Source organism: Balaenoptera ricei, chromosome 2, assembly GCF_028023285.1.
Source record: "Balaenoptera ricei isolate mBalRic1 chromosome 2, mBalRic1.hap2, whole genome shotgun sequence".
NCBI classification, from domain to species: Eukaryota; Metazoa; Chordata; class Mammalia; order Artiodactyla; family Balaenopteridae; genus Balaenoptera; species Balaenoptera ricei.
This window is the reverse complement of record NC_082640.1, coordinates 66450768-66477151: the sequence shown is the minus strand read 5'-3', so window position 1 is coordinate 66477151 and position 26384 is coordinate 66450768. Positions and strand designations below refer to the sequence as shown.

General features: G+C 56.2%; 1 protein-coding gene across 8 annotated transcripts in view; it reads right to left on the bottom strand.

Moving 5' to 3' along the window:
- Nucleotides 1-3552: 3552 nt before the first annotated feature.
- Nucleotides 3553-26384, bottom strand: part of TLE3 (TLE family member 3, transcriptional corepressor) — a 47759-nt gene continuing 24927 nt past the window's right edge. For 2 of the 8 annotated variants that reach the window (XM_059912871.1, XM_059912875.1), the window contains exons 7-20: nucleotides 21044-21248; nucleotides 19442-19458; nucleotides 15670-15789; nucleotides 14694-14744; nucleotides 13893-14045; nucleotides 13336-13477; nucleotides 12579-12778; nucleotides 11661-11737; nucleotides 10621-10870; nucleotides 9981-10228; nucleotides 8974-9121; nucleotides 8002-8152; nucleotides 6821-6897; nucleotides 3553-5739 (exon numbers count right to left, since the gene is read on the bottom strand). In XM_059912871.1, the coding sequence (XP_059768854.1) occupies nucleotides 5632-5739; nucleotides 6821-6897; nucleotides 8002-8152; nucleotides 8974-9121; nucleotides 9981-10228; nucleotides 10621-10870; nucleotides 11661-11737; nucleotides 12579-12778; nucleotides 13336-13477; nucleotides 13893-14045; nucleotides 14694-14744; nucleotides 15670-15789; nucleotides 19442-19458; nucleotides 21044-21248 (1947 nt within the window). In that variant the 3' untranslated portion in view covers nucleotides 3553-5631. The remainder of the gene's footprint in view (nucleotides 5740-6820; nucleotides 6898-8001; nucleotides 8153-8973; nucleotides 9122-9980; nucleotides 10229-10620; nucleotides 10871-11660; nucleotides 11738-12578; nucleotides 12779-13335; nucleotides 13478-13892; nucleotides 14046-14693; nucleotides 14745-15669; nucleotides 15790-19441; nucleotides 19459-21043; nucleotides 21249-26384) is intronic. The other 6 variants (XM_059912873.1, XM_059912878.1, XM_059912872.1 and 3 more) reach the window with 3 other exon arrangements.

Sequence of the window (26384 nt, the reverse complement as noted above, 5' to 3'; positions counted from 1 at the left end):
AAGACCCCCTTGCTCTGACTCCACGCCCTGGGTAATGTCTCAGCTATGTGAAGTGACATCTTCTGGTTTGTGCCTTCACATATCTCATGGAGTGGCAGTTGTCAGTTTATGTGACTGTTTCTCCCAGCTGGCTGAGAGCTCTGTGGGGAGGGCAGGTATTGTGTCTTACTGATCTTTGCATCCCAGCACCCAGAACCATGCCCGGCACACGTTAGGTTCTCACTACAGAAATGTTGGTTGGATGGATGGGTGGATAGAAGGATGGCTGAAGAAATGAGTAGATGAGTGAGTGGGTGGGTGATGGATGGATGGATGGAAGCATGGGCAAGATGGGTGGGTGAGTTCTAGAATGTTCTCAAGGCAGGATGACTTGACTTCCATGACTACTGTGGGCCATCTCCCTTCCATGAGGAATTTCCTCACCAGTCCTCTTGAAGAGGAGGCAGGGGGCCTCATCCCCTGGATACTAATCCTCCAAACAGTATCATTCAGTCCTGCCCACCAGGCAGCTCCTTCACTAAGGGTGGGCTACTGAGTTTAGGGGAGGGGGAGGTATGAGTCACAATCTCAGCTCAGGCTGTGTGACTCATGGTGGGTTACTTACCCTTTCTGGGCCTTAACTGTCCCATCTATCAAACCAAGGTCTCAGGATAGATGTCTCTTCAAATACAAAAGGCTCAATTTTGGTGTAATGTTTAAAAATACTTGATGAGGGCTTCCCTGGTGGCGCAGTGGTTGAGAATCTGCCTGCCAATGCAGGGCACACGGGTTCGAGCCCTGGTCTGGGAAGATCCCACATGCCGCAGAGCAACTGGGCCCGTGAGCCACAATTACTGAGCCTGCGCGTCTGGAGCCCGTGCTCCGCAACAAGAGAGGCCGCGACAGTGAGAGGCCCGTGCACCGTGATGAAGAGTGGCCCCTGCTTGCCACAACTAGAGAAAGCCCTCGCACAGAAACGAAGACCCAACACAGCCATAAATAAATAAATAAATAAATTAAAAAAAAAAAATACTTGATGAGTACGGTACATTTTATAGAGTACATTTTCTATTGTTGTCACAAAAGAATCAAATGATGCCTAACCGTGTAAATAAAAAAAGGTTCATCAGGTTTGTTTGCTATACTTTATATAAAAAATAGCTCATTCTCAAACACTGCGTTCTCGAAAAAAAATTTACACTCCAGCATCGCGGGAGAGTCTGTGGCCAGTTCATAACATTTAAGAGTCTTGCCGATAACACTTCCAGCTCTAGCATCCAGATCTCTGTATCTGTTCTTTCCCGTAGACCCTGTAAGTTAGGACAGTCACTGCCCCTGCTGGGGTCTGGGCTGCCTAGGGGTGGGGAACAGGGATGCCAGTGACTCAGAGAGAGGCCTGAGGGTGACTTGGTCTTAGGAGAGTCACTGCCCCTGCTTGGTCTGGGCTGCCTAGGGGTGGGGAACAGGGATGCCAGTGACTCAGAGAGAGGCCTGAGGGTGACTTGGTCTTAGGAGAGTCACTGCCCCTGCTTGGTCTGGCCTGGACCCTTGTACATAACCTGATGTGACCTAAAACCGTGACAGCTGGCTTCTGACGACCACGCCCTCTCCATGTGTTTCAAACAGATCTCCTTGCTTTGAGCAAAGGCAGCACAACAGAACTGAAGAACTGCAGAAGCCAGTCCCTTCTCTGGGCTTCAGTGGTGAGCACTGGGACAGCCCACTTGCCCTGAGAAACGGGATAATCTCAAGCCAGTGAAAGCTCATCCTTTATTCACTAGTACTGCCCCGGGCCTATGAAGTCCTGGGCGCTGCCCTCCAGGGAAACTAGTCTAGCTGTGCAAGCAGGTGTGTGAAATGCTGCAATTAGTATGAGCCTGGATTTTTGCAGCAATAGTTAGGCGGTGACTTTGAAAAGGGCTAAAAAAATGATACCAAGGCTTTCTGCCATCCTGTGGAGGAGAAGGCGTGGGCAAGCTCGGGGGATTAAGGATGGAAGTCAGACTGTTTACAATACTTGGGTCTCTCCCCAAAGACTCCAAGAGGCCTCACAAACCTCAGAGTGCAGATGAATCACCTGCAGAGCAGTAAGACGCAGCTTTGGGCTTCAGTAGGAGGGGGAGATGCGGTTCTGCAAGGTGGGAAGCATGGGAGGGCAGCGGTGGGTGGGGGAGAGAGGAAGAGAGGAAGCAGGCACAGCGTGAGGCTCGGCGTGGAGAGGCTTGGTGAGCTCCTTGTAGGACAGCGGCCGTGATGACAGGAAGGGGTCAAGGCACCAGCAGCCGGTGCCCAAGGATGTGTCCCCAACTGCACTTTCACAGGTCAAATGTCTCTCCCCACCCTCGACTGTGAGCTTCTAGCGCTTGGCCTGAAACTTGGTCATCTCTCCATCCTCGACCGTGCCCAGGAAATCTTGGTAGGACAGCCTTTCGGAGGTAGGTCGCTTCCCCTTCTCAGAAATGGACCTGATATTGGCCTTCACTCCCAGCAGCACAAGACTGGAGGTGAGCATTATGAGAGACGCTTTTCTACCTGCTGGGGCATGCAAGCCTCAACTCCAACCTTATCTCGGCACCGATGGGCAACCCACTGGGCAAACACAGAACTTTCTGGCCAGGGCCTGCCATCTGGCCCCTCTGGCCCTCTGCTGTGACAATCAGACCTGGACAAACAAGGAAACTGTGGTTCAAAGGGGTGATGCTTTTACTCGTTTGTGCAACCAGTACAAGACAGAGCTGTCAGCCAAACTGTAGCCCCAGATGGGCATTCTTGCTACCTGCTGGAAGCTTCTTCGCTGTAAGCCTGAGAGGACAACCGGCTCCAGATAAATGACCCGTGTGTGCAGTCCAGCTGTCCTTTCTAGGCTTAGAATAGACTGCTTTATCCTGATCGTCACTCTTTTTTTCAAATGTTCAACTCCCTTTCTTGTATGAAATAACAGTAGGCAATTGTTTGTGCTGATTTACAATGACTGACAAAATAAGGAGTTGGAAACCGTGCTAGTCCCTAGTTCTAGAGAGATTTTGCCCAAGGCTGCATGACAGCCAGGAGCCTGGGAACCATCCCAGGCCAGCCCTGCCTCCCTGAGGGCACTGCCCTACATTTCCTATCCTGCCCCTTCTGTAAATAAATCCCTCCTCCTTCAGAAACGCACCCTTAGTGAGCTAGAGAGCGGGACCAGCCCACAACATCTGAATTTAAGCTTAAAAAAGACGGTGGAGGTTTTCAGGGTCCTGAAGTGACGTCACAGACACTTTGCAATGTCACTGGAAGTTCATCACACTTCATTTTTTTCCCCAAAAAGTTTTGCAGTGACAGCTGTATTAGGACTTTGGTGTTACCTGTGGGCTTCCCCTCAGGGGAAGTTAAGCACTCCCCTTAACTGTCCTGCGCGATCACTTTTTAGGGCCGGGGGCAGCATGGCAGTGCTTTGAAAAGAGAAGAGCTCACGTTTATGGATGACAAAGGAAGCTGCCCAGGACCCAGGACATGGGGGTGACAGCGCCCCGCTCTGTTCTTGGGGGGAGTGGGGTGGGGAGGGGGGGGAGGCAATTAAAACGCAACAATCAAACCAACCTTTAAATAGTAACTTTTAAAAATATAAAAACAGCTCATTACAATGACTTTTCATTTTCTCTTTTCTTCAGGAATCAACTTGTCTTCCACCCTCGCCCTCCCTTGTGGGGAGAGCCTTAACAAGAGGTGGCAGCTGAGCATCTGAGACCCAGAGAGAGAGGAGGGAGAGAGGGAGGCGGGGGATGGGGGGGAGAGAAAGAGAGGAGGGGGGAGAGAGAGAGAGAGACAGACAGACTCTGGATACGCCTCCCCAGTCTTAGAAAGGGAAGGGCACCTTGCCCGTCTCTGCAGCCGTGCCAGGTCGGGGGAGGGGCTCACCCAGGAACAAGAGTGGGGTAGGGGGGTGGTTCACCAGAGCCCCTCCCTCCTTCTCACCAGACAGAATCACGCATTATAAAATAATCCATAAAAATGCAGTATAAAAATTATCTTCCATATGCTACATCCATGGAGAGCCCACCACCAGGACTCACGACGGCCTTTAGCTTTTCCTTAGAAGAAGAAAAAATAAGACCAAAAGGAAAAAAAAAAAAACCCAAAAGACCAAAAACCCACCAAAATCCTAATACCTCAGAACATTTTGGTACCAAAAAGTGGCACCTGCAGGAGACGATATTCTACCTGTAAGCTGTCGGGGCTCCTAAGAGAGATGGGAAGCTACAAGAAGTCAGCCCCGTGTGCCCCCAGCCCAACCCCAAGTCCCCTCTCCCCAGGCAGGGGGGAGATAAACCTCAGACTCACAGCTCTGCAGGTTAAATACACACTTTCCCTCTAAGGAGAGAGGAGGAGGTCAGAGGCAGGAAAGGGGAGAGAAGGCATTTTATGAAAGGACATCACTTCTAATTCCTTTTATTCAAATTAAAAAAAAAAAAAAAAAAAGCACCCACATCAGTTACTATTTTTCCTCTGGTAGCTCCCTGAGCTGAGTTGCTATGCTTTCCTCTAACTTTGTGTCCTTTTTAGGTTGTGTCCGAAGATTAAGAAGGGCTGGAGACAGAGTGGCTTCGAGCTTCCATTTCTCATCATGATAACCAAGTGTGCACCAAAGAGAGACGGAGGTCAGGTCGAGGTCGGGGTGGGAGGGAGGAGGGGGAGGGAGGGGGAGGGAGAGAGAGGGAGGGAGGGGGAGGGAGAGAGAGAGAGAGAGAGGAGAGAGGGAGAGAGAGAGAGAGACAGGGGGTCAGACACCGGAAAGGGGAGCATGGAGCTCAGGAGACTACAGAAAAACCCACCATTGCTGCTGCAGTCAGCCCGGGCTGGCACCCATCTCAAGCTCTGTCAGTCCCTCAGTCTGTCTGGAGCTTGGTCCTGACACGTCTCAAACGATTCCCAGGTCCACATGGAGATACACTTGTCCAGGGGGATACCTGATAGCCAACCTGGCTGCCAGCCGCAGTGCCTCTCCTCCACCCCAGGAGTTTTCTCCCCATCCTACTCCCTCTCCATTCTGCACCCCGCTCCCTGCCTCCCCTTCCCAGATGGGAACTTCTGTTGTTTTTTTTTTTTTTTAAAAAAAAAAAAAGAAAAAAAGCCACCACCACGAGTGGATTACAAATACAGCAGGCGAAATACACGGCTGGCGCTGCCGGTGGGAAGGGGCCTCCTCCCCCCGCTGACCAGTCCGAGATAGGAGTCTGTTATTTACACTTTTCACAAACCTTGTGCGCTGCACAGTCAGGGACGTGAAACCCCCCCTCCCCTGGCACAAACATGTGGTCCACGCTCCAGTGTCCCCGAGCCAGGGCAGGGGAACACATCAAAAACAAAAGGGGAAGGAAAGATTCATGAGGGTGTCTGTGGGGAGCCGGAGCCACGAGCCTCCGAATCAATCTATGTGTAGCATCTGCCAGGATCGTTAAGGGGAGGAGGAGAGGAGAAATCCATCAGAGTCCGTGAGTCCCATCAATCCACGCCTGGGAGTCCCGACTGTGACGGGGGCACCTTCTCAGCCGCGGGAGCACAGCGCTGGCCCGCTCGCCGCCCATCCTCCACGTGCACGGAGCCCCTCGCCGGGGTCTCCCTGGCACAGCTGTGTCTGTTTCTCCCAGAGTTTGACAGCCCTGTTACAGTCCTTGTTTAGTAGATGACCTCATAAACCGTGGCCTTCTTGTCACCAGAGCCTGTTACAATATATTTGTCATCCGCCGAAATGTCACAACTCAAGACAGACGAGGATTCCTTAGACTGGAGGAGGAGAGGAAAGAGAGGGCGGCGAGAGAAAGGACAGAAATTCACTTTGTGGGTACTGGACGCCCTTTCAGTGCTCTCCGAATTCAACCGCCCTCTGCCCGCCCTGGAGCCCACACTGCAAGGCCTTCAAACACAGCCCTTCCCGTTAGAGGGGCCCCTTCCACCTGCTGCCCCACAAGGAAAAGCTCGTTAACAGGGCCCAACGTGATCTTTACAGTCAGCTCTGAGAAGCAAAACAGAACACTTGAGCGTGAGCTTTGATCCTGAGTTTACAAACAGGAAGAAGCTTTTCTGAGCTGGGAGCAGGTGTCAACAGGCCAGACTCTCAGCCTGGTGAGCTAAGAAAAAGGATTTGCACCTGAGTTTTGAAGCATCCAGTGTAACTGGAGACTTGAAAGTTACGTGTATGACACACTAGATGCCAGACTTCTAGCCTAAATCCAGAAAGTGGCTTGTTGGCTCTGAGAGCAAAAGTGTGACTCTGTGTGTGTGTGTGTGGCATGTCTCTGTATGTGTGCGTGTCTGTGTGTGTGGGAGTGTGTGAGTGACCAAGTGAGAGGGCGCAGCATCAGGCCCCAGGTCTTGAAAACTCACAGAAAGCCTCTTCCTTCTCTCCCATTTCCTTCTGGATCCTTCTCCTGCCCCACCTCTCTCCCTACTTTGAAGTGTTGAGATGAAATACGAACTTACTTGAATATCAGACAACACTGCTCAGAAAAAAAGCTGCCCAGTTTGCTCAAATGCCCAGCACACCTCCTGCGAGGGCTCAGCGTGCAGGCCAAAGCCAAGAGCATGTTTTCACTTCTCCTTGCTCTAGAAATCCTACAAGAGCCCCTGCTTAAAAGCCCTCACCCTGAGGGGTCAGATGCCATTAGCAGCAGAGTGTGCCGGCCCACTGATGTGCCCAAGTCCAAGCCCTTGCCTCTGGAGAACCCATCCTGGACCCCTGGCAGGTAGGGGCTGGAAGAGGCCCGGGGCAAGTTCTGCTTTACCTCCCCCACCCCTGCCCCCATCGCCGCGGACAGGCCGTGACTCTGGGCAGAATCAGGAGGGGTGCTCGCATGGCGGGTGGTACCTGGAATATGCTGGCTCCATACGGTGTCCTCCAGGCGTTGAGAAGGTTATCCTTCCCGGTGCTCACAAACCACTTGCCTGCAGGCGGGAGGCAAAGGAAACATCAGGCTGTGGGCTGCTGCCCTCTAAAGTGAGACCCGCCCCATGCATGGCCGGCTGCCATGGAAACACAGTGTGAACCGCTAACCAGTGCTGGGCCAACTCTTCACTTGTGAGAGGCATCTTGTAACTGAGACACAGTAACACAAACATCGACACTCAGAGAATGCCTTTCTGCGCAATCAAGGGGAGGGGAGGGCAGGCTGGGATGGAGAAAGAAAGGGAGGATCTGCAGTTAATCACAGGGATTACACTGCCCAAAAGATTCTTTTTAAAGCCTCTAAGGTCGACTGATCCATCTCGATTCTACTACTGGAGACGGCAGGAAGTACTAGGAATGACAAAGCTCTGAGTGGCTGGAGACCCAGCTGAAGGCGGCGGATCTCTGCAGGTGCGCTGCCAGGGCTCTGCCTGCGTTAATATCCCAGAGCTCCCAAAGCCACGTGGGGCACCTGCAATTCCTGGTCCACAGAAAGACCCGTCGGGGTTTAGAGAGGACGGGACGCATCAGAGCTGCACAGCCACAACTACTGAGTCCGCATGCCACAACTACTGAAGCCCGCGCGCCTAGAGCCCGTGCTCCGCAACAAGAGAAGCCACCGCAAAGAGAAGCCCGCCCACTGCAACAAAAAGTAGCCCCCACTCGCTGCAACTAGAGAAAGCCTGCGCGCGGCAACGAAGACCCAACGCAGCCAAAAGGAAATAATTTTAAAAAAAGAAATAAATTTATATATATAAAAAAAAAGTGGGCAGGCAGATATTCCAATCCAGGGCTATGGCCACCAAAGCCTGGGGTCTGAACCACCTGGAAGCACTGCTGGCAGGGCTGTGAGTACTGTTCCTCTGCCCCAAGCCAGCAAGGTCTGGCTCTGGCCTGGTCTCACAAGTGCTTGGTACCCTTTGCAGTATCTGCATCCGAGGATGCAGAGGGGGATGCCAGATGGGGGGTACTGGTCAGGGTCAGGGGGCCTGGTTCTGGGACTGTGCTCACTTTGGGGTTCTGGCCCTTCTCTAAGCTTTGGGCTGCATCTATGCACGGAGAGCAGGCCAGGCCTCCTGGGGCTCCCACTCCCCCAGGCTCACCACAGTAGGCGAATTTGAGGGACAGCACGCAGCTCTCGTGCAGGTGCAGCTGGTACTTGTCGGGCTTGGTGTGGTGCAGCACCTCCACGTTGCTGCTCTCCATGCCCACGGCCAGCCACTCCCCGGTGGGGCAGTAACCCAGCGAGAAGATCTGCGGGGGAGGGGCATAAAGAGATCAGCATCCTCCAGAGCCACAGGGGTGGGGGTTCCTCGAAGGCCCTGCTCTGGGACCCTGAAGACTCAGCGTCCCACCACTCCTTCCCCCAGCACCTCCTCACCTGCCATTTGCAAAGCCAAGCCCACCCCCCACCCCTAGCCCGATAACCCGGGGGAATGGGATCTCATGTTTCATCCCCATTTGATAGGTGAGGAAGTTGAGGCCCAGAGAGGTTGCTGACTCTATAAAGTGGCAGAGCAAACTCAGAGGTGGCACAGATATTTCACTTTCACAGTTATTCTCTCTGCCTCAGTGACTTCTGCCTTTCCTTAAGAAAAATATGAGTAAATAAAACACTAACGTATTGAATAACAAGATTAAAATATTAAAACGAGTAATAAAATAATAACAAAAAAATAGTAATACCTGGCACTTATAGAATGCTTTCTATGAGCCAGGCTTACAGCTAAGGCTTTTAGAGGGACCATTTCAGGCGCTCACACCAGACCCGTGAGGTAGCTATGACTATTCCCATCCCATGTGAGAAAACCAAGGCCAAAGTGCTCAATGGTAGAGGAGGTGGGAATCAAATCCAAGCCGTTGGGTCAAGTGTGTCCAACTCCAAAGCCTTGTCGATTCTGTTTCATTGCCACTTCCTCCAGGAAGCCTTCCCAGATGGCTCAGGTTGGTCTCAGGTCCATTTGCAACGACCAGGTGTGAGGGTCCCTTTGTCCCCTGACCCAGCCACTGGGACCTGGGGAGGGAAGGCCCCACGCTGCTCCAATGGAGGGAAGTGGGGGGTCTCGGGGGCACACCTGGGAGGTGAAGTCATGCTGCTGCAGCTGCCGGCCCTCCCGCAGGTCCCAGGAGCGCACGGTGTTGTCCAGGCCTCCGGTCCACAGCTTGGTGCCGTCGTGGGAGATGTCTATGCAGCTGGCCCCATCCGTGTGGCCCTGGAACTGCCTAGGAAGGCCAGGCAGGGATGGCGGTGAGCTCCGGGGAAGAACCGATGCCAAGCGGACAGCCATCCCAGGGGGCAGGCCAGCTCCGCCCGAGCAGAACAGGAAACTGAGGTCCATCGTCCCCCGGGGAGCTTGCAGCAGAGCCAGGCCTGGGCCCCTCTCCTACTCTGCTCAAGGGTCTTGGGCAGGGGCAGTTCTGGGGGAGCAGGTACGTGACAGGGGAACCCCCCTTAGCCCGAAACCCCATGCCTCCTCAATCTGCATTCTTGATCCATCCTCGTCACCCCGCATGAACCACGTGGCCGAGGCCATAAACCAGCTGCATGGTGCTATGACTAACGCAGACGGCCACACTGCACTGAGGGCCGATGCTGGGCCCGGCGCTGGGGTTCGACTCTAAGGAAGGGGCTTCACTCTGCCCGTTGCATGCAGGGGAAACCGAGGCACGGAGGTTAAGTGACTTGCACAAGGTCACACGGCGGCAAGACTGAAACCCTGCAGCTTTGCTCCCGAGGCCCCACGCTTAACCACCAAGAGGTACTGCTCCTCTACTCTGGTCTCAACGCCTCTCCTTCTCCTGCCCTGTCTGTGTGTCTCCACTCATCCGAGTCCCACACTCCCAGGCCTGCTCCAGCTCCCCTTCTCCCCAGAGCCTTGTGCGAGCTCCTGGGCCAAGGAGCCCTCCATCCTCTACCTAGGCCGGGCATCTGGCACAAGCTGTTTTCTCACCTGGGTGCCCTCGCCTGCGCTGTTCCGGCCGGCCCACAGCACCTCGGACAGGCCAGTCGCAGCAAAGATACCAGGCACGGCCAGCGAGGCCTTCCCGAGGACCAGGACCCCCGCTCCCTCCCGTGCCTAACCTGACCAGCGTCTGGTTGTGCAGGTCCCACACGGCAATGTTCCCGTCGCTACAGCAGGAGAAGCAGACTTTGGCGTCGGGGCTGATGGCCAGGGCGTAGCAGGCCGGAGCCGAGGACGTCAGCTCGGCCTTGATGCGGGGCGTGGGTGAGGCCAGGTCCCAGATGGTGAGCGTGCTGGCCTCGCCGCCCACGATCAGCGTGCGCCCGTCGGGGAGCAGCTTGCAGGAGCGGATGTAGTTGTCCCTGTTCTGGAGGGGGGAAGGGGCAGTCTTCAGCACCACCCACCTCCCCGCCTGGGGACCAGGAGGGTCCACAGCACTGAGCACCCTGGCCGCTTCTGCTCACTTCCTGCCCTTACTGAAGGCAGCTGCCAGTCCGACCCCGCTCCTCACTCACCCCACTCCTCATTCACCCCCCTTTCAAACTTTCACTCCCTTCTTCACAAACCCCTGGAGGTCAGCATCATCTCCCCTTACAGACGACGAAAGTGGGGCTCAGGGAGGTTTGCCAGCTTGCCCAAAGTCGCCCAGTCAATACAGGGCTGCACCTGGCCGGGGGGGATGGGGCTCTCCCCCTGACCCAGGCTGCCCCGCTCTCCTAGACCGGGGGGAAGGGACGCCCGCAGCCCTGGGGTCCTCACCAGGCAGTCCAGCTGGGAGATGGGGCTCTTGCTGCCCGGCTGGCTGATGTCCCAGATCTTCACGCAGCCCTTGCCACCTGTGTAGACGTGCCGCGTGGGGTTGCTGATGGTCACCGCACACACCACCTCCCCGTGGCTGAGTGTGTTGATCTGTCGGGCGTGCCTGGGGATGCCGGGGCCTGCCAGGGCGTCGTGGGGGAAGGGCACGGGCTGCATCTGCCCGTCAGCACTCACGTGGAAAGAGTAGGCTCTGGGAGGGGAGAACCACACTTCTGCCATCTCCAATCCTCTAACAGTTTGCACAACTCCTGCCCAGTTTGACCGGCACCCGCCCCTGCCTGGCCTCCCTGCCTCCAGGTGTCCCCTCTCCCCACATCTCAGGGCACCTGGTAACCCCAACCTCCTTGGCCTGGCTGCACCGGGCCGGAAACTGCTGCAGAGTCCAACCTTTGCTTCTGCCCCCGCTTACCGATCCTTGCTCCAAACCAGGTTGCTGACCCCCAACTGGCCGTGGAACACCCTTCCCCACCATCTACAGAATCCCGAACACGCTGACTCCAGAAAGGACCCAGCTTGAACGCCACCCCTCCTCTAGGAGCCAGTGGCATTAGGGAGGAAAACCTGTTTGCGACCCTCCAAATGAATCAACAGGGTGCACATGAGAGCCAGGGGTGAGCCAGCGTGGTCGGCCTGCTGTTTTAGGTGCCAGCTGTGGGCAGAACCCACAGGAGCCCCCAAGGCCAGGGCAGCTCCATGGCATTTGGTTGGGAGACCGCAGTGTCCGAAGTGTTCCTTCCCTCTCAGAGCCCAGGGACCACATCCTCAACCCCAGCCCTGTCTCGTTCCCCTTTCAGAGGGAGCCTGGGGGCCGTTCAGGAGTGTGGCCAGGCAGCTTTGCTGGGGTTGCAACCTGGCCTATGGGTACCCCAAGAGGGGCAGACACCTTTCCTCAGGGGAGGTCCACCGGGGCAGGGGATGGGTGGGTGGGTGGTGTGCTCTCCCCTGCCCTCCCCAAGAAGCAGAAAATAGCCAAAGCTTACGGTTTTCCACCAGGAATGGAGGCGAGGCTGGAGGGCAGGCCCGTGGCCCGCATCGGGGGGTGAGGGTCAAACCCAACCTGCAAGGCAAGGCAAGGCCAGCCATTAGTGAGGGGTGCCGCCATACGTCCCCCCACTATACATCCCCCCCACCGGCTTCCTCCTCCACCACCTCCTGTCCCACCCGCACGGCGCTGCCTCTTCAGAACCCGAGACAGCTGGGCAGAGCACAGCCCCTTGTTCCAGAGAGCGCACGGGCCCAGGAGGGCCAAGTGCCTTGTCCAGGACAATGGCAGGAACAGGATGATGGTCCAGACCCCGAACTCTGAACCGGTTATCTTCCACTCCCACCCCCAGCTCATTCTCCCTGCTCTGCAAGGCCGAGCAGGCCCCTCCTCACTTTGTTCCCTCCCCTGGTGTCCCAGAAGGCTTGTCATGTGGAGAGGAGGCCAACCTGGGTTCAGGAGATCAAGAGAAAAACCGTCTCCTGGAAGAGGACCTCCCTCTCCAGTCTGAACTGCTCTCAATAAACGGCAGACAAATCTTGGTATAACGGGCTGCCCCATTTGCCAAGCCCCTGCCTCGTGGAAATCGCCCGACTCACCGTGGGATTCCCACCCCCACAGAGCCCAGAAAGAGAGGTGTCAGCCCCGCTTCCCAGATGGAAAGGGGCAGCCCAGGGAGGCTGTGTTGTGTGAGGTCACGTGGCGACTGACGGGCAGGCGGGGTGGGACCCAGGTCTGCTGACCCCCAAGTGTGTTCCACTCTTATTCCTAATAAACACTCTGCCCCGAAGGCAGCTGCCTGGTCGCTGGGCCTGGGAGGTCCCCTTTGGTGTGCAGGAAGGGCCACCCTCACCCCCTCCAACTCCCCCGCTCCTTACCCAGTCCCCCCAAAAAAGGAGCCAAAAGGTCTACGTACAGCTCCAAAGCTCACCATTGGCGATCGGCCATAGGCGGCGGCAGCGGCGGCGGCAGCCGCGCTCATCTGGGGTGGGATGTTGTGGAGGCCGGCGTAGGCGCTGGGGCTGGTGAGGGAGCCGTTCATCTCATGGTGGCTCATCATGGCAAAGGGCGCAGCGTAGGAGCTGGTGATGGAGATGGGCGTGCGCAGGGCCGAGGCTGCAAGGAGGCGGGCGTCAGCCGGGAGAGGCCACCAAGGGGAGTGGGCCCCCCACGCCTCCATCAAGGGCAAAGCTCAGGCCACCAGGCTGCCTCCCCGCCCAGCAGCAATCCTTCCTGTGTTCTAAAGCTGCCTACTCCAGGCAGTCCTCCTGGACTGAACCCACCGACCAGAGAACCCCATCTTCACAGCCTAAGAAGGTTCGAGCTGAGAGATGTGCCCACCACTTTTTATAGAGCAGGACTCGGGAGGCCCAGAGGAGGGGGTTGTTCAGAGCCTCACAGAACAGCAGAGGCAGACAGATCACTGGTGTCCTGACCGGTCTGAAGCTCCTTCCACACACCTAGTGCACAGTGGCTCCAGTAAGCCCTGACATCGGTGTTGAAGCACCAGGCACTCACCTCCTTCTCAAACCTGACCAAGTCCCCCAGAGACGGGCCCTGGGAGAGCCCTGACTCTGACCCCCCTCCCTGGCCCCCATCTGTGAGGCTCCAGCCCTGGCCTGGGGCAGACCCCCTCCCCTCAAACATGGTCAGCCCAGCCCCATCGTGCCTACCCATTATACCTATCGGGTCCATGCCTGGAGGTTTGCCCGGCATCGACCGGAGTCCCGGGGTCGTGCTGGTGCCCGGAGTTGGGGCATCGTTCCTTGGGGTTGGTGTGTTGGACTTGAGCCCAGGGGTGGAGGATTTGTCATTCTGAAAAGGGCAGATGCAGAGACCAAGGGAAGCCATGAAGATTCCTTTCTCCCAAGAGCTGGGCACCACATGAAGCCCAGTGCTGGACCCAGCTCTGAATCTTCTGCCCCACAGCTCCTCAATTCTTGCCCAATCTTGTTTGGCAGGGACTGTGGTAATTGTGCCCATTTAATAGATGCAGCAACCAAGGCTTAGAAATGTTAACTAATAATAAGCACAGGGCTCAGCCTGTAAGTGGTAAAGCCAGGATTTGAACCCAGGCCAAGCCCCAATCCGTGTGCTTTCTACTCCAGCCCTCTGCCTTCCACTTAACCACCACTCCAGATCCAGACCCTTTTCCAGACCCTTTTCCCTCTGCCCCCACGTTCCCCACCCTCTCCTAGCCTCTGTGGCGCCAGGGGCAGACCCCACATACATGACCAAGGTCTTTGGTCTTGGAGGAGGGCGTGCTGCTGGAGGAGGCCACCGAGGCGGGGCTGGTGGGGGCGTCCTTCTTCAGGCCACGGGCCTTGTCCAGCCCGTTTTCAGGAGGGGAGTGTGCGGGGCTGACCCGGGGCGTCGCTGGGTCCTAAAAACACAAGCGATGTGGGGATGTGCTAAGCAGTGACGAGCCTGGAGTCTTCTCTGCTCTGGGGACGGGAAGGGAGTGGGCACAGGGCATGGGAAAAGAGCCTGGTCCCAAGTGGGGACAACGAGTTTTTAATGACCTAGTCTGACCCCTTCATCCCACAGATGGGGAGACTGAGGCCTGGGTGGGTGGAGGTGAGCTGTCCAAGATCAAAGACAAGTTCAGGACTCCAAGCTGGGCAGCTGGGCTTCGGCCCTGGGTAGATCCTTTCCAGCTCCCCATCCCTCGCTAAGGCTGACCCAGGGGGCTCACAACCCCAAGATCCCAGGGGTGGTGGGGAGAACAGAGCTGACCTGGAGGACCATGGGGACTGGGAGCCAGCCCTCCCCTGGGATCTTCAGGGGCCTCTCTCTGGAGACCCATCCTAGGAACCCAGCAGCGCGCACGAACGCCCAGCCACCAGGCAGTCAAGCCCTGCCCTCCTCCTCCTGACCAGCTGGATGCCCCAACCCCAAAGGCCTCGTCACCCAGCTGGGGCTGCTGGTAACGGTGCAACAGCCGAGACACGACAGCTCCCACCCAGGACAGGAGCAATCGCCAACCACCCCGCACAGGGACAGCCGTCCTGCGACCTGGGCCAGCCCTTACCTCATTGGAAACGTCCACCACCAGATCATCACTCTTGTCCCCGTCACTGTCCTGCACGGAGAGGGAAGCCAGTGAGAGGCCACGCCCACCCCAGACTGAGCCCAAACCACGCCCCCTGCTTCCACCAGCCAGGATCTGAACCCCGGCCAAACCCCGAAGTCCACACTCTCCCCACTCAGCCCCACCAAAGCTGACCTCTTCTCCTTGCTGTTTGCTAGCCCGGACCCCAGCCCCAGGGTCACTCTGCTCCCACGCCCACAGGCAGCCTCACCAACACCTGCCCAGTTATAATATTTCTAAGCCTGCTTTAACGTGTCACTTTGGAGCCAGACACCTCTCTCCAGCTGGCCTGATATCCACCACCATTTGCAAGTGAGCGCGCTGGTCTCGTTCCATCATTCCCATCACTGTGTGGGAGGGGTGATTAGCCTCGTCTCCCAGAAACGCAGCTGAGGCTTTGGCTGTGCAACGTGTCCAAAGCCCCAGAACAGCCAAGTGGCTGAACATGGAGGGCCGGGCCCAAGGGCACCGGGTCCCACACCGCATCGCCCCCTGCCCTCTGCTCCAGCTCTCAACCCCGCTCGGCCTGGCACAGAGCAGACACCGTGACCACCTGTAGGGTCGAAGTGTGGGGATGCCAGGGACGGCCCCCAGAGCAGACCGGAGGTCCTGAGGGGGCCGTGATGGCAGCAGGGGGTTGTTGGCCCATCGGGGGAGGTGCCTCTAGCTCTCCCCAGGCCCCACGAAGGCCGGGATGACTTCCCTGTCCACTGCCTCCTGGCCGTGGTCCGCAGGCTCACAGGACATCGGTCTGTGGACGCTTCCCCTGCCCGGGCCACCTGCCCTCCTCAGTGGGGCAGCGTCTCCTGCCCCCACCTCTTCCTGACGCTCCCACGACTCAGGCCCCGTGGGGTCTCCCCCAGCCCAGCCCACCCAATCCAAACCCCGGCGGAACCCGCCGCGCTCTCAGACGTACGTATCGGCTCAAACTGTCCTTCTCCTCCGCTTTCCGCTTCTTGGCTTCCATGCTGTAGTCCGCGGAGCCCCGGTGCTTCTCACTGGCCCGTAGGCTTTCCGAGGGCGACACCGAGTTATTCTGCAAGCAAGAAGGAGAGTTAGTATGAACATTTCATGCACATATTGACATAGCTAAGTGACTCAGAAGGTCAGCTGATGTGTTGTGTGTGTCCTGCAGGTCTCAGCTCCATCAGAGGTTCCCCAGGGACGCTTTCCCAATGCCCCAGACTCGGTTCCCCTGGGAGCGACCCTGGGAGCACGTCAATTCTCTTCTGTAGCTGCTGTTAGATAATTAACCCAGCACGGGCCATTTGCCTCTGGCTTATGAGACCGTATGCCTCATGAGGGCGGGGGTCACGCCTGTGTCCTCCACCGCCCATCTGTGCCTGCCACACATATTTGCTCAAAGAATGGAGAAGCTGAATCTGCTCTGGGTCTCGAAAGATGCATCTGAGCCGACAAACTGGGGCCAAGCGCAATACTTCATCAGCTGAACCCGACAGGAGCGCGGAGACTGATGGGGACGGGGATCGCCGGGGTGCCAACAGGCCTCCTAAGTGTAGGAGGGCAATGGGGCATTTTGTGTGAACACCCTACAACTACAGCATGGCCTCCTACAACTTTAGAGAAACGCCAGGGCTATAAAGAAACAGAAAATGCAATGTCATGAAGCCTTTCCCCTCTTAAGACAGGAAAAGGTATAGAGGACAGGGAGACTCCCCCCGCTTTGTAATGATGGGAAAGGAGGAGCCCCAAGACAATAGGCAACGTGCCCAAGGTCCCCCAGCAGCAGGCAACATGAAGGAAACCCAAGTTTTTTAGGCCTGGAAGAGACTTAACGAGTTCTCCCTTCAACTACAAAGCAAGTGAGGACGAGAAGAGTTTGGAATTTTGGGCCTGGGAAGAGGGAAGGTGGGCCAACAGGTGAGGCAGGAGAAGCACCCGCCAGCGGGCCCGGGGACGGAGTGGTGCTGGAAGGGGAGTGCTGCCCACAGAGGAGGACCCTGGCTGGTGGTGTGATGGGTAACCAGGAACGGCAGGCATCACGTGGCCACCGGCACCGGGCTGGGAGCAGGGAGGAAGGAGCTACGGGCAGGGGTACCTGCCAGCAAACCTCTGTGCCAAGAGAAAAATATCACAACCCCCTCTAGGGGGCTGCCGAGGTTTGCCCCTTCCTAAGAGACCACGCGACACCGTCCCTGCTTCGCTCAGCACCCTCTTCAGGGCACCTGCCCTGGATCAGGCCTGGGGCTGGATGCCAGGTGTGGAGGAAAGAACAAGACGCAGTCCCTGCCCTCCAGGATCTCACAATCCAGCTGGAGGGAAGGCCAAGTCCACTTCATCCCCATCCCCATCCCCAGGGGTGTGTGACGAGGCCACGTGGGGACCCAGAGGAACGTCTGCTCAGAGGAGAAGGGCGTCAAGAGGCAGGTGGAAAGTCTCCCCACTTCCCCAGAGGCCGGGGTCGGCGTTCTGGGGGGGGGGGGGGGGGCGGGTGCGAGTGGTGCGGGAACCAGACGCAGAACTCTATTTCCTCCCCGAAGCCGGTTTCTGGGCAACCCTTCCCTGCCAAGCTTCTGCCTGAAGCAAATTAAACTGGCAGAGTTATCAAGCCTTGAAGAAAATACGGAGGTTATAATGGAAGTGCAGCTCAACCTTGCCCACAGCCGGGCAGGCGCGGCGGCGATACACGCACAGCCGTGATTCAATTAGCCGCGGCGAGCGCCGGCAGGAAAATCGCCGTCATTTCATTTCAGTTCCTCTGACGGTGGCCGCCCCGTGCTAAGCAGCGGCGCTCCCAGCCCCTCTGCTCTCGGGTGGGGCAGGCGGGGAGGGAAGGGGGGCCGCGCGGTTGCTCGCGTTTCTCCCCGCGACCAGGGCCACGGCTCAGAGAACAGCGGGCTCTTTCTTCTCCTGCAGTCAGGCTGAAAACCCTCGCTGCTACCGGAGGAGAGTCCTGTCAGGCGTTTAGCGGCATCGATCCAGCCCGCCTCTGGCTGGCAGGCGGCCAAAAAACTAAGTATTTTTTATTGCTTCGGCTAGGCAAGGAAATATGAATGAAGCTACCTCTAATTGGACTCCAGACTAACCCCTCTGGGACAGCTTCCAGCCCATTCCACTCCGACACGGCCCTGTCTTTCCTGCCGGGGCCTCATCTGTTGACAACCTGGTTTCCAAAGGGCTGATTACGTTTGTCTACACTCCCTCCAACACCATGGCCGCGTGCACACATGTGAGCCCCTACTGCCTCTCCCCGGGACGCCCCACACCCCCTCCCGGCCCAGGACGGCGTCCCGATTCGTTTCCACGGAATTCTCCAGTGGCCCAAGGATGGCCCCTCTGCCCTGAGTCTGGATGTCGGCGAGCACTGCGGAGCGAAGAGCCCAGCTCTTAGGGGTTCCCCATGGGTTCCTTTTAGCAGAAACCGTTCACAGACGGGGGCACAAAGCCAGAGCCAAGAGCGACGAGGATGAGCATGAGAATGTGTGAAGGCAGGGAAGGGGCCGAGCACCCACTTCTCTCTGCGGCAGGTCCCTGTTCAGCAGGTAAGCTCCGGGATCCTGGGTCCTGTTCTGAGCAGGGGGTCTTCCTAGCTAAGCGGAGAGGCCGGCTGGGCAGGAATATTGCCATGTTACAGATAGAGAAACTGAGGCTCAGAGAGGCCAAGAGGACTACCCAACATCCCATGCATCTGGGACCAGACTGAGCCTTGAGGTGTCCAGCCCAGCCCTCCAACAAGGCCACCTACTGGGATCAACATTGAAGCAATCAAAATGGATTTACAGTTTCAGCTGTTCCTTTCTTATGCACCTAGCCATTCCTGGGCCCAAATGACCTGGATTTCTGAGCACACAGGCAAGTCGAGAGGGGACGTGAGCACTGCTGCTAATGGGAGGTTTAAAGTCAGGCCGGGTAGAGGGCTGGCAAGGGGAGGTGGGTCGGGATGGAGGAGTTGCCCAAGGAAGCTGCTGTCTAGATGGTTAGTTAACTGCCTGACCTTCCAAGTCCTACTTAACACGAGGTAATAACCAAAGCCATCCTAACAGATTAGATGGCCCCAGATACAAGGACGGCGATGAGGAATAAAATAGCTGTGTTAATCGCTGGAGGATTTTTTTTATCCAGACTCCACTGTGCTTATTCAGAAGGCTTATTCACTTGAAACAGAACCTCTGAGCCTCAGTGTGATCAGAAAGATTTACAACAAATCTCAGAGCTGACAGACACGCAGGCAGCCTGCCCTTAACGCTCTCTTGCTAGCACTTTCCCAAACCGAGTTAAAGCCTAGAACAGGGAGAAACCTCAGGTGCTGGGAGGAAATGAGGAGGATATAGGATCATACAGGGGTCAGCCAATCTGGGGGGCAGGGAGGCACTCTGGCCCCAAACAAGGCGGGGACCAGGGTCCTGAGCTCTGGGTTCAGCCCTGTGACTCCACAGCCCCCCTTGGAGGGCCCAGGGCTGGCTGGCTGACCTCTCCAATAATCACCTCTCATATAAAAGGCGGTTGGTTAGTAGAGCCCACTTAAGCCAGCTCTTCATTTAACAAATGATGGCCCTGAAGCCTGGAGAGATGAAGGCTTCCCCAAGTGCAGGTCACTCAACAGGGGACAGCAGCACCTCTTTCACGATGACACCCTTCTCCCAGGAGCCCACACAGGGTTAGGGCTGACCCCCCCCAGCACCCAAACACCAACCCCCCCCCACAGGTTCCAGAGTGCTGGCACTTACCGTGCTGGATTCTCTCTCTTTGGGGACAGAAGGCCAGGGCAGGAGGAGGGGCAGGTTCCCCAAGACAGAGAAACAAAAAAGAAAGCAAGGTCAGTCTCGTCCAGTTGGCTTTTCTGCTTTGCTAGTTCATGGGTTCTAAAACGGGCAGCGGCCTGGCTCTCTGAGTCACCGCGGGTCAGCCAAGGTAGGGCCATTAGGTGACGTCTCTCAGTTTGGAAATCAACCGCCCCAATTCCAATGCTTCACCCGGCCACCAGGCCCCAGTGGGGCAGCGGGGGGGATCTGTGGCCTAGCTCTCCCTGACATGCCGAGAAGGGCACCAAGATTACTGGTCAGCAGTTTTTAAAGCCATAAACTTGGGAAGGATCGTGCTATGCAAAATATCCATAGGACCTGGGAGTTGAGAACATTATTGTTATTTAAAAAAAAAAAAAAAGGAATTATGGGAGTGGTATTTTGGTGGTGTTGTTTTTTAATTAACACTCTTCTCTGTTTCTTTACCAAGACGCCCCTGGAAGCTGAGGCCTCTGATTATTTGCCCGGCCAAGCACTAGCTCCCTGATCCTCCTTGTCTGTTGTGGGGAGGCCCTCTTCCTCTGCCAGGAGGACCATCCTACTGCAGGGGGCAAAAAAACTTAGTCTCTGGTTCCCATGACCTGCTACTACTGCCCCATGGCCCCGGTCCCGGGCAGGATGGTAACACTCCAAGCCCCCTGTGCTCAGGGCCGGCTCATAAGGCATTGGCCATGTGCCCCAGTAAATATCTAAGGGCAAATCAAACCATCATGTGGTGCACCTTAAACAGAATAGTATGTGTCGACTATCTCTCAATAAAGCTAGAAAAATAATATCTAAGGGCAGACCACACAAGGTGGCAATCTTTGCAAAGGGTCTGCTAGGAAGCCACCAGGCCCTCTCCTTTCCCGATCAAACTAGGCCCTACCAAGGCCCTTCTCGGCGCACCTTCAGGGGTCTTCGCGAGACAGGCTGGGTTAAGGGTAGAGGACGTTCTCATTCCCAGTCTTCTCAATCATCTCCCTGCAGCAGTGTCACCACCACCTCTACTTAAAGACAGTCCCCTAACGAGTCTTTACTTGAGCGCCAACTGGGTATCTTTTCCAAAAAACTCGGTCTCTGTCCAAGGACTAATGATCCTGGTGAGGATAAAACTCTTTCCAGGGTAGGAAACAGAAGAACGGCAACAAAGGGCTCCGTCTTGGGACCCCCAACTCTTGAACTCTTACGGGAATTTGAAAAGAGACCCTCAGCTTGGCCAGGAGGGCATCCTGAAGGAGTGGGACTGGGGCTGGCCCTTGGAGGGTGCACAGAGTGTGGCTAGGAAGATGGGAAGGTACTCCAGGAAGAAAGGACAACATGTCTTCCAGGGCAAAGAAGAGCAGGTACACATCAGGGATTGGGGGGTGGCCTGGGGGATGGGAGTCCGGTTTCCGTGTACCAGGAACTTAATAGATGGCGCCAAGCCTTTTGCTAACTCCTGGTCCTCGGGTGACAGCATTTGCTGTGTCGATTCACAGAGGGGCCTCCAAAACCTCTGCCCCCCCCGCCCTGCACTCTGCCCTCCGCCCCTGCCCCGGGCCGCACCTCTGTGGTCCAGCTCATGGTGGTTCTTCTCGTCCTTCACCGACAGGTGGGCCTGGCTGCCCAGGGTACCAAGTGCCAGCAGCCCTGAGCTGCTCCCCGTCACTGGGGGGATCCCTGGAGGCTGCAGGCCTGACGGGTGGGGTGGCAGCTGCACCGGGGGGCCGTGCGTGGCGTGGGAGAGGTGCTGCGCCTGGAGCTGCTGTTGCTGCAATGAAGTTGGTGGTGAGTGCGGCCGAGCGGGGAGGGCCGGGGAGGCCCGGGCCAGCCCTCTTGCTCCTCCAGGAAGTGCCGGGGGGAACATGCCCCCCAAACCTCTGCCCCCAGCTCAGGCCACACATGCTGTCATGCTGGAGGAAGTCTGGTAATGGACCACAATTGAGACACAAGATTTATGATGGCAAACACTCCATCTCCTCTCCAACCCCAGTCTCAGGACAGAACTTCTCAATGCATGTTTCCAAGCCCAAGATAAATACAGCATGCATTTAAAAGCCAGTCATCGGGGTTCCCTCTCCGCTGAGGGCGATCCACTTTTAAGCTCCTCGCGGTCACAGTTTTGCTCATGCTTACATGCCTGCAAACGTCAGCAGCCAGCGTTTCCCACCCTGAGCCCGTACCCTGGGGCAGACTCCTTAATTCTGAGGAACTCCACGCCTGTCTTACAGAGCGGGGGCAGGACACAGCAGAGGAGTCCCGAGATCAAGAGGAGTTTGGGGCCAGTGGAATGAGAGCCAACGTCACTGGACATCAGAGTGGAGAACAGGGTAACAGGAAGAGTGGGGGCTTTGGAATCAAGACAGACCAGGATTCAAATCCCAGCTCTGGCACTGACCAGCTGGGTGACCTCAGGCAGGTTACTCACTAAGTGATCTCATAACAATAGCTGAACGTTTCCCAGAGGCCTTTCCATGGCTCCCTCCCCTTCCAAAATCTAGTCGTGCATTAAGCCACTTATTATCAATAGCAAGGATTAACAATCCCTAATCAAGGATTCCGCTCAGCACTAGCCTCAGAGCCTTCTTTTCCCCCTTCCCCTTGTGCTCCCCCAGCAGCCAAGACAAAGCGCCCTTTATCATTCCCAAGATTGCGTCAAGAACCTCAGGCACTGTGGCGCAAGCTACACCACAGCTGAATATTTCACAGGGACTGAAATATTTCTTAGGAATGGCTGGGCCCTTGGGTACACATACATCTTTCTTCTCAACGAGCACAAAAGGAGGGAACAGAAATTTACTGAATGCCTGAATGAATGCCTGGGCCCTTTCCAAATATTTTCTCTGACCCTTCCAACTACCTGGCAGAAGGGTTCTGCCCATTCTACAGATGGCAAACTGGCACTTAGGGGCTGGAGTGGGCAGCCAGTAACTAAGCCAAGCCTCACCACTAGTGTGGTATCTGGACTCAAATCTGTCAACCACCGACGTCATCCAAAGAATGTTCCTAAAGAGACCCTCCTCCCCAAAGCAAGAAGAGTTGGTGGGGGTGACAAAGAGCCAAGACGTGACAAACTCGCCTGTCAGTGTGAACCGTGGCTCTCAGGCCACTGATGACAGACAATAAAACACAATGAAGGCCCACAGTTCTGGACAGACGTGAGGCTCCAAGAGGCAGTGAGTGTGTTTGAGGTCAGGGATTAAGAGCCCCGCTCTTCCCCAACTAAGCTGCCAACCGCCAACCTGGTGCACCCCCAAATTTAACGGCACCCCCAGTCACACCACACTCCTGGCCTCAGAGAGCTCATTTCTCAGTTTGGGGAGAAAGGCTGGGACCCACGGCCATTGCTCCAGACCTAGGACATCTCTTGGTGGGCAGTTTACGGAAGCTGCCGGTGGGCACTGGTCCAGGTTGCAGCCTGACCCCAGATCTGCCTCGAGACGCCAGAGCAGAAACGAAGCCGAAGGGCCCCCTGGAAGCCCTCCCCATCATCTGGGTCACAACAGGTTCCTCCTTTCTGAGAGTGATGACAGCTTAGACTCTGGAGCCAGACAGACTAAGGAAGATGTCCCGCTCTATCTTTTATCAGTTATAAGACCTTAGACAACAGTGGACCTCTCTCAGCCTCAGTTTCCTCATCTGCAAAGTGGGGATCAGAGTGCAGCCCATCTCTTCAGGCTGTACAAGGATCACGTGCGTTACTACACGTGAAGGCAAAGTAGGCGTTCAACAAACATTAGCAAAAACTATGAGTGGACCACAAATAGAACTGCATCTTACATCTTTCTCTGATCTTGGCCAACTCGTGAGCTCCAGAAAGAAGGGACCTTGTTTTATCCATCCCAGCACCTCGAGTGGGGCCTGGCATGTTTGCCCAATACACATTTGCTGGGTGAATAGATGAAAATGTTGGAAAAGGGTTTACACAGAGAGGCTGGGAAGTAAGTCAGCAGAGTGGCTCTGTCCAAAAGCCATCCACCTTCCCAGATCCAAGCCTCCTCTTGGTTGGGACGACGAGCATCAGTGATGCATCCTGCTTCCCAAAACATGAACCAGTGAACCAGCACCAGAAGCTCGGAACAAAGGCTGTGGTTGCAGTGGCTGTTTGGAAGACAGTGGCTTTCAAAGCTGCTGAGCTTCCCAGACGGAGAGGGTGGTTTTCAGCCGTGGCCCGTCAAGCAGGAGTGTGTCTCCTTTGCAACAGAAGAAAGGCAGCTTCCATGTACTTCTCATCTTCAAATACAAGAGCACCCCCTGCACAGCCAGAAATTCCCCTGAGGTCTGCTCTGGGTGGTTGGAAGGCATAGTCGGGAGCGGCCCAGCAGGCTCCAGGAAGCAGGGACTGAGAGCCGACCTCCTCCCAGGCTTCTCTCCTGGGGCGAGGACAGATGCCAGGCCTTGTTGGGCCAAGGGTCTGCTAACAACAGTCCTGGTTGTGATAAAAGAGTGAGATAAAGTCTTTGCCGCAGCGGGGCAGGGGGAGCTGGCTGGCAGTGATCCACCCGTCTCTCCGTCCCAGTGTCGCAGGCAGGGCACAGCCATCCTCAGGCTGCATTTCTATCCCTGTGACATATCTATGACTTCAGAGGACGATGTGCAGAAACACAGTGACATCCGAGTGGGAGGGTGACAGCGTTTTCAACTGGGGACAAATGGGATCGAGTCCACCGTCCGAGGAGGGCACTGGGCTCGTCACTCTGCAGCAGCCTGTCCCTGGCTTCCACCATTCCCTCCAAGACCAGGATTTCTCCGTCCACCATAGGAAAGGAAGTCAACAACCCACCCCCCAACCCCAAAAGAGGGGTGAGGCGTGTGGAAGCAAGCCCCCTCGTGAGCATGCCTTCCTCCCACCTTTAACATTTCATGCTGGAACAGCAACCTGTCAGAGAACATGTCCCGTGGGGCAGACGTGTGTCCCTGTCCTCACGTGTGCCGAATGCCCAGGTCCCGGGCTCCGAAGGTATGGCCACTTACATGGGAGGCTGTCGGGGAGGCCCGCGCTGGCCGAGTCTGTGTAACTGGATTATGCACATTGCGCTTCATGCCTCTGCTACCTGATTTAATGCTTCACTTCTCAGGTTCATGATCTGGGTTAAACCTAGTGAAGCTGTCTAAGCATTTCCAGGGCTGAGACCCACCAAAGACACCCAGACAGAGTCCTAACTGCATAAGATGCAGACGCCCTGCCCTCCCAGGAGAGGGAGAGCAGCCCCGGCCTCTACTTCCTGCCCACGGAGGTGGCCCCCCAGCTCCAGGCTGAATTGTGCCTTCATGCTCTGTTATAGTTTGGAGAGCTCACAACAACCCCGTTATCCCCATTTCAGAGACGGGAACAGGCTCAGGGGGAGGCGAAGGAACTCTGCTAAGCCAAAGTAACCAGAGCCAGGACGCAAACCCAGCATGACTTCTCTCTACCACGGCCCCCTGGCTGAGAGAAACAGATGCGTTCATTCTAAGGCACGCTCTCTGCACCATCCTTCTCCAGGTCAACTGAACCCAGCTCATCAGCATCCTGGAGGGAATGCGAGAACCTCAGGACTGGCTTCGAAATACCCAGTGTAGTTTGTAACAAGCTAAAACCTCCCCCTTCCTCACCCCGCTTACCCAATTTAAAAAAAAATAAGAAGCACCAACAAGGACCTACTGTACAGCACAGGGAACTCTGCTCAATATTCTGTAATAACCTAAATGGGAAAAGAATTTGAAAAAGAATGGATACATGTATATGTACAACTGAATCACTTTGCTGTATGCCTGAAATTAACACAACGTTGTTAATCAACTATATTCCAATATAAAATAAAAAATGAAAAAAAAAAGTAATCAAGCCAACACCTACATCTTCCACTAATAATTTCCAAGGGAACGCAGGCCAAATTGTCAGTGGGGCCAGTGAGGTACGTGCCCCTCCTCCTGCCGGGTTCAGTGACCTTGGACCAGCACGGAGAGTTCTGAAAACGGTGGGTAGCATCAGTTCACAGGTCTTTTATCTGCTTGGGGAGGCCTTGTGCAAGCTGCTGACCAAGGGACAGTATTTCACCCCTCATGCTCAGGAATCTTTTGACCCTCGAATGATCCCCCAATAACTTGGATCCAAGAAAAAAGGGTGTGTAACAGGTCTGCAGTAATTGGGTCCTGGCAGGCCCCGGCGAACAGACACACACCTTCAGGCCTGCCTTCCCCAGACAGTCACTTGAGTTCCCAGTGGCCCTGTGTGGGGTGGGCAGGCTGGGCCAGCAAGCCTGGGCTTCCGTCAGCCCCTCTGTCCCCTCTCCCCTCACACCAAGCTGACGCTGGATTCTGGCCTCTCTCACCTGGAGGGGAGGCCCTGGAAATACTCTAATTCATGTGATAAATACACACCACTAGCTGCAGGTATGCCCACGCCAGATGTGTCTACCTGACCTCTCATCTCTCTCTGAAATGAACCAAGATGTGAACCCAGAATCCTTCCACCCCACGCCCAAGAGAGCCCCAGATGACTGACTGAAGAGGGCACGTCAAAGGAAACTTGCCCAGCCCTTCTCCATCTTTTCGCAAATGGGGAAAACAGGCCAGAGGAATGAAGTGACTTGCCCAAAGTCCCCCTAACTCCCAGACCAGGGGGCTGGGCTACTTCTCCCCCAAGAGGGGCAAATCGGACAGTACCACGTGGGTAGCCACAAGGCTTCTGGGCCCTTCCCTTCACCGCCCTTCCCTGCTGGGGCAGGACTCCTGCCCTTTGGCCACCAGCCCCCCCGGCCCCCTGCCACCCTCCTCCCATCACTCTCTCGAGTCAGCCCGGCCGCAAGCCCGCTGTCCCTCTCCTTCCTCCTTCACAGGATGCCCCGGCTCAGCCTCAGCGAGCCATCCTCAGCCCATCCTCAGCCATCCGTAATTCCTGCCTTGTGAGGCTCTGTCAGGCGCA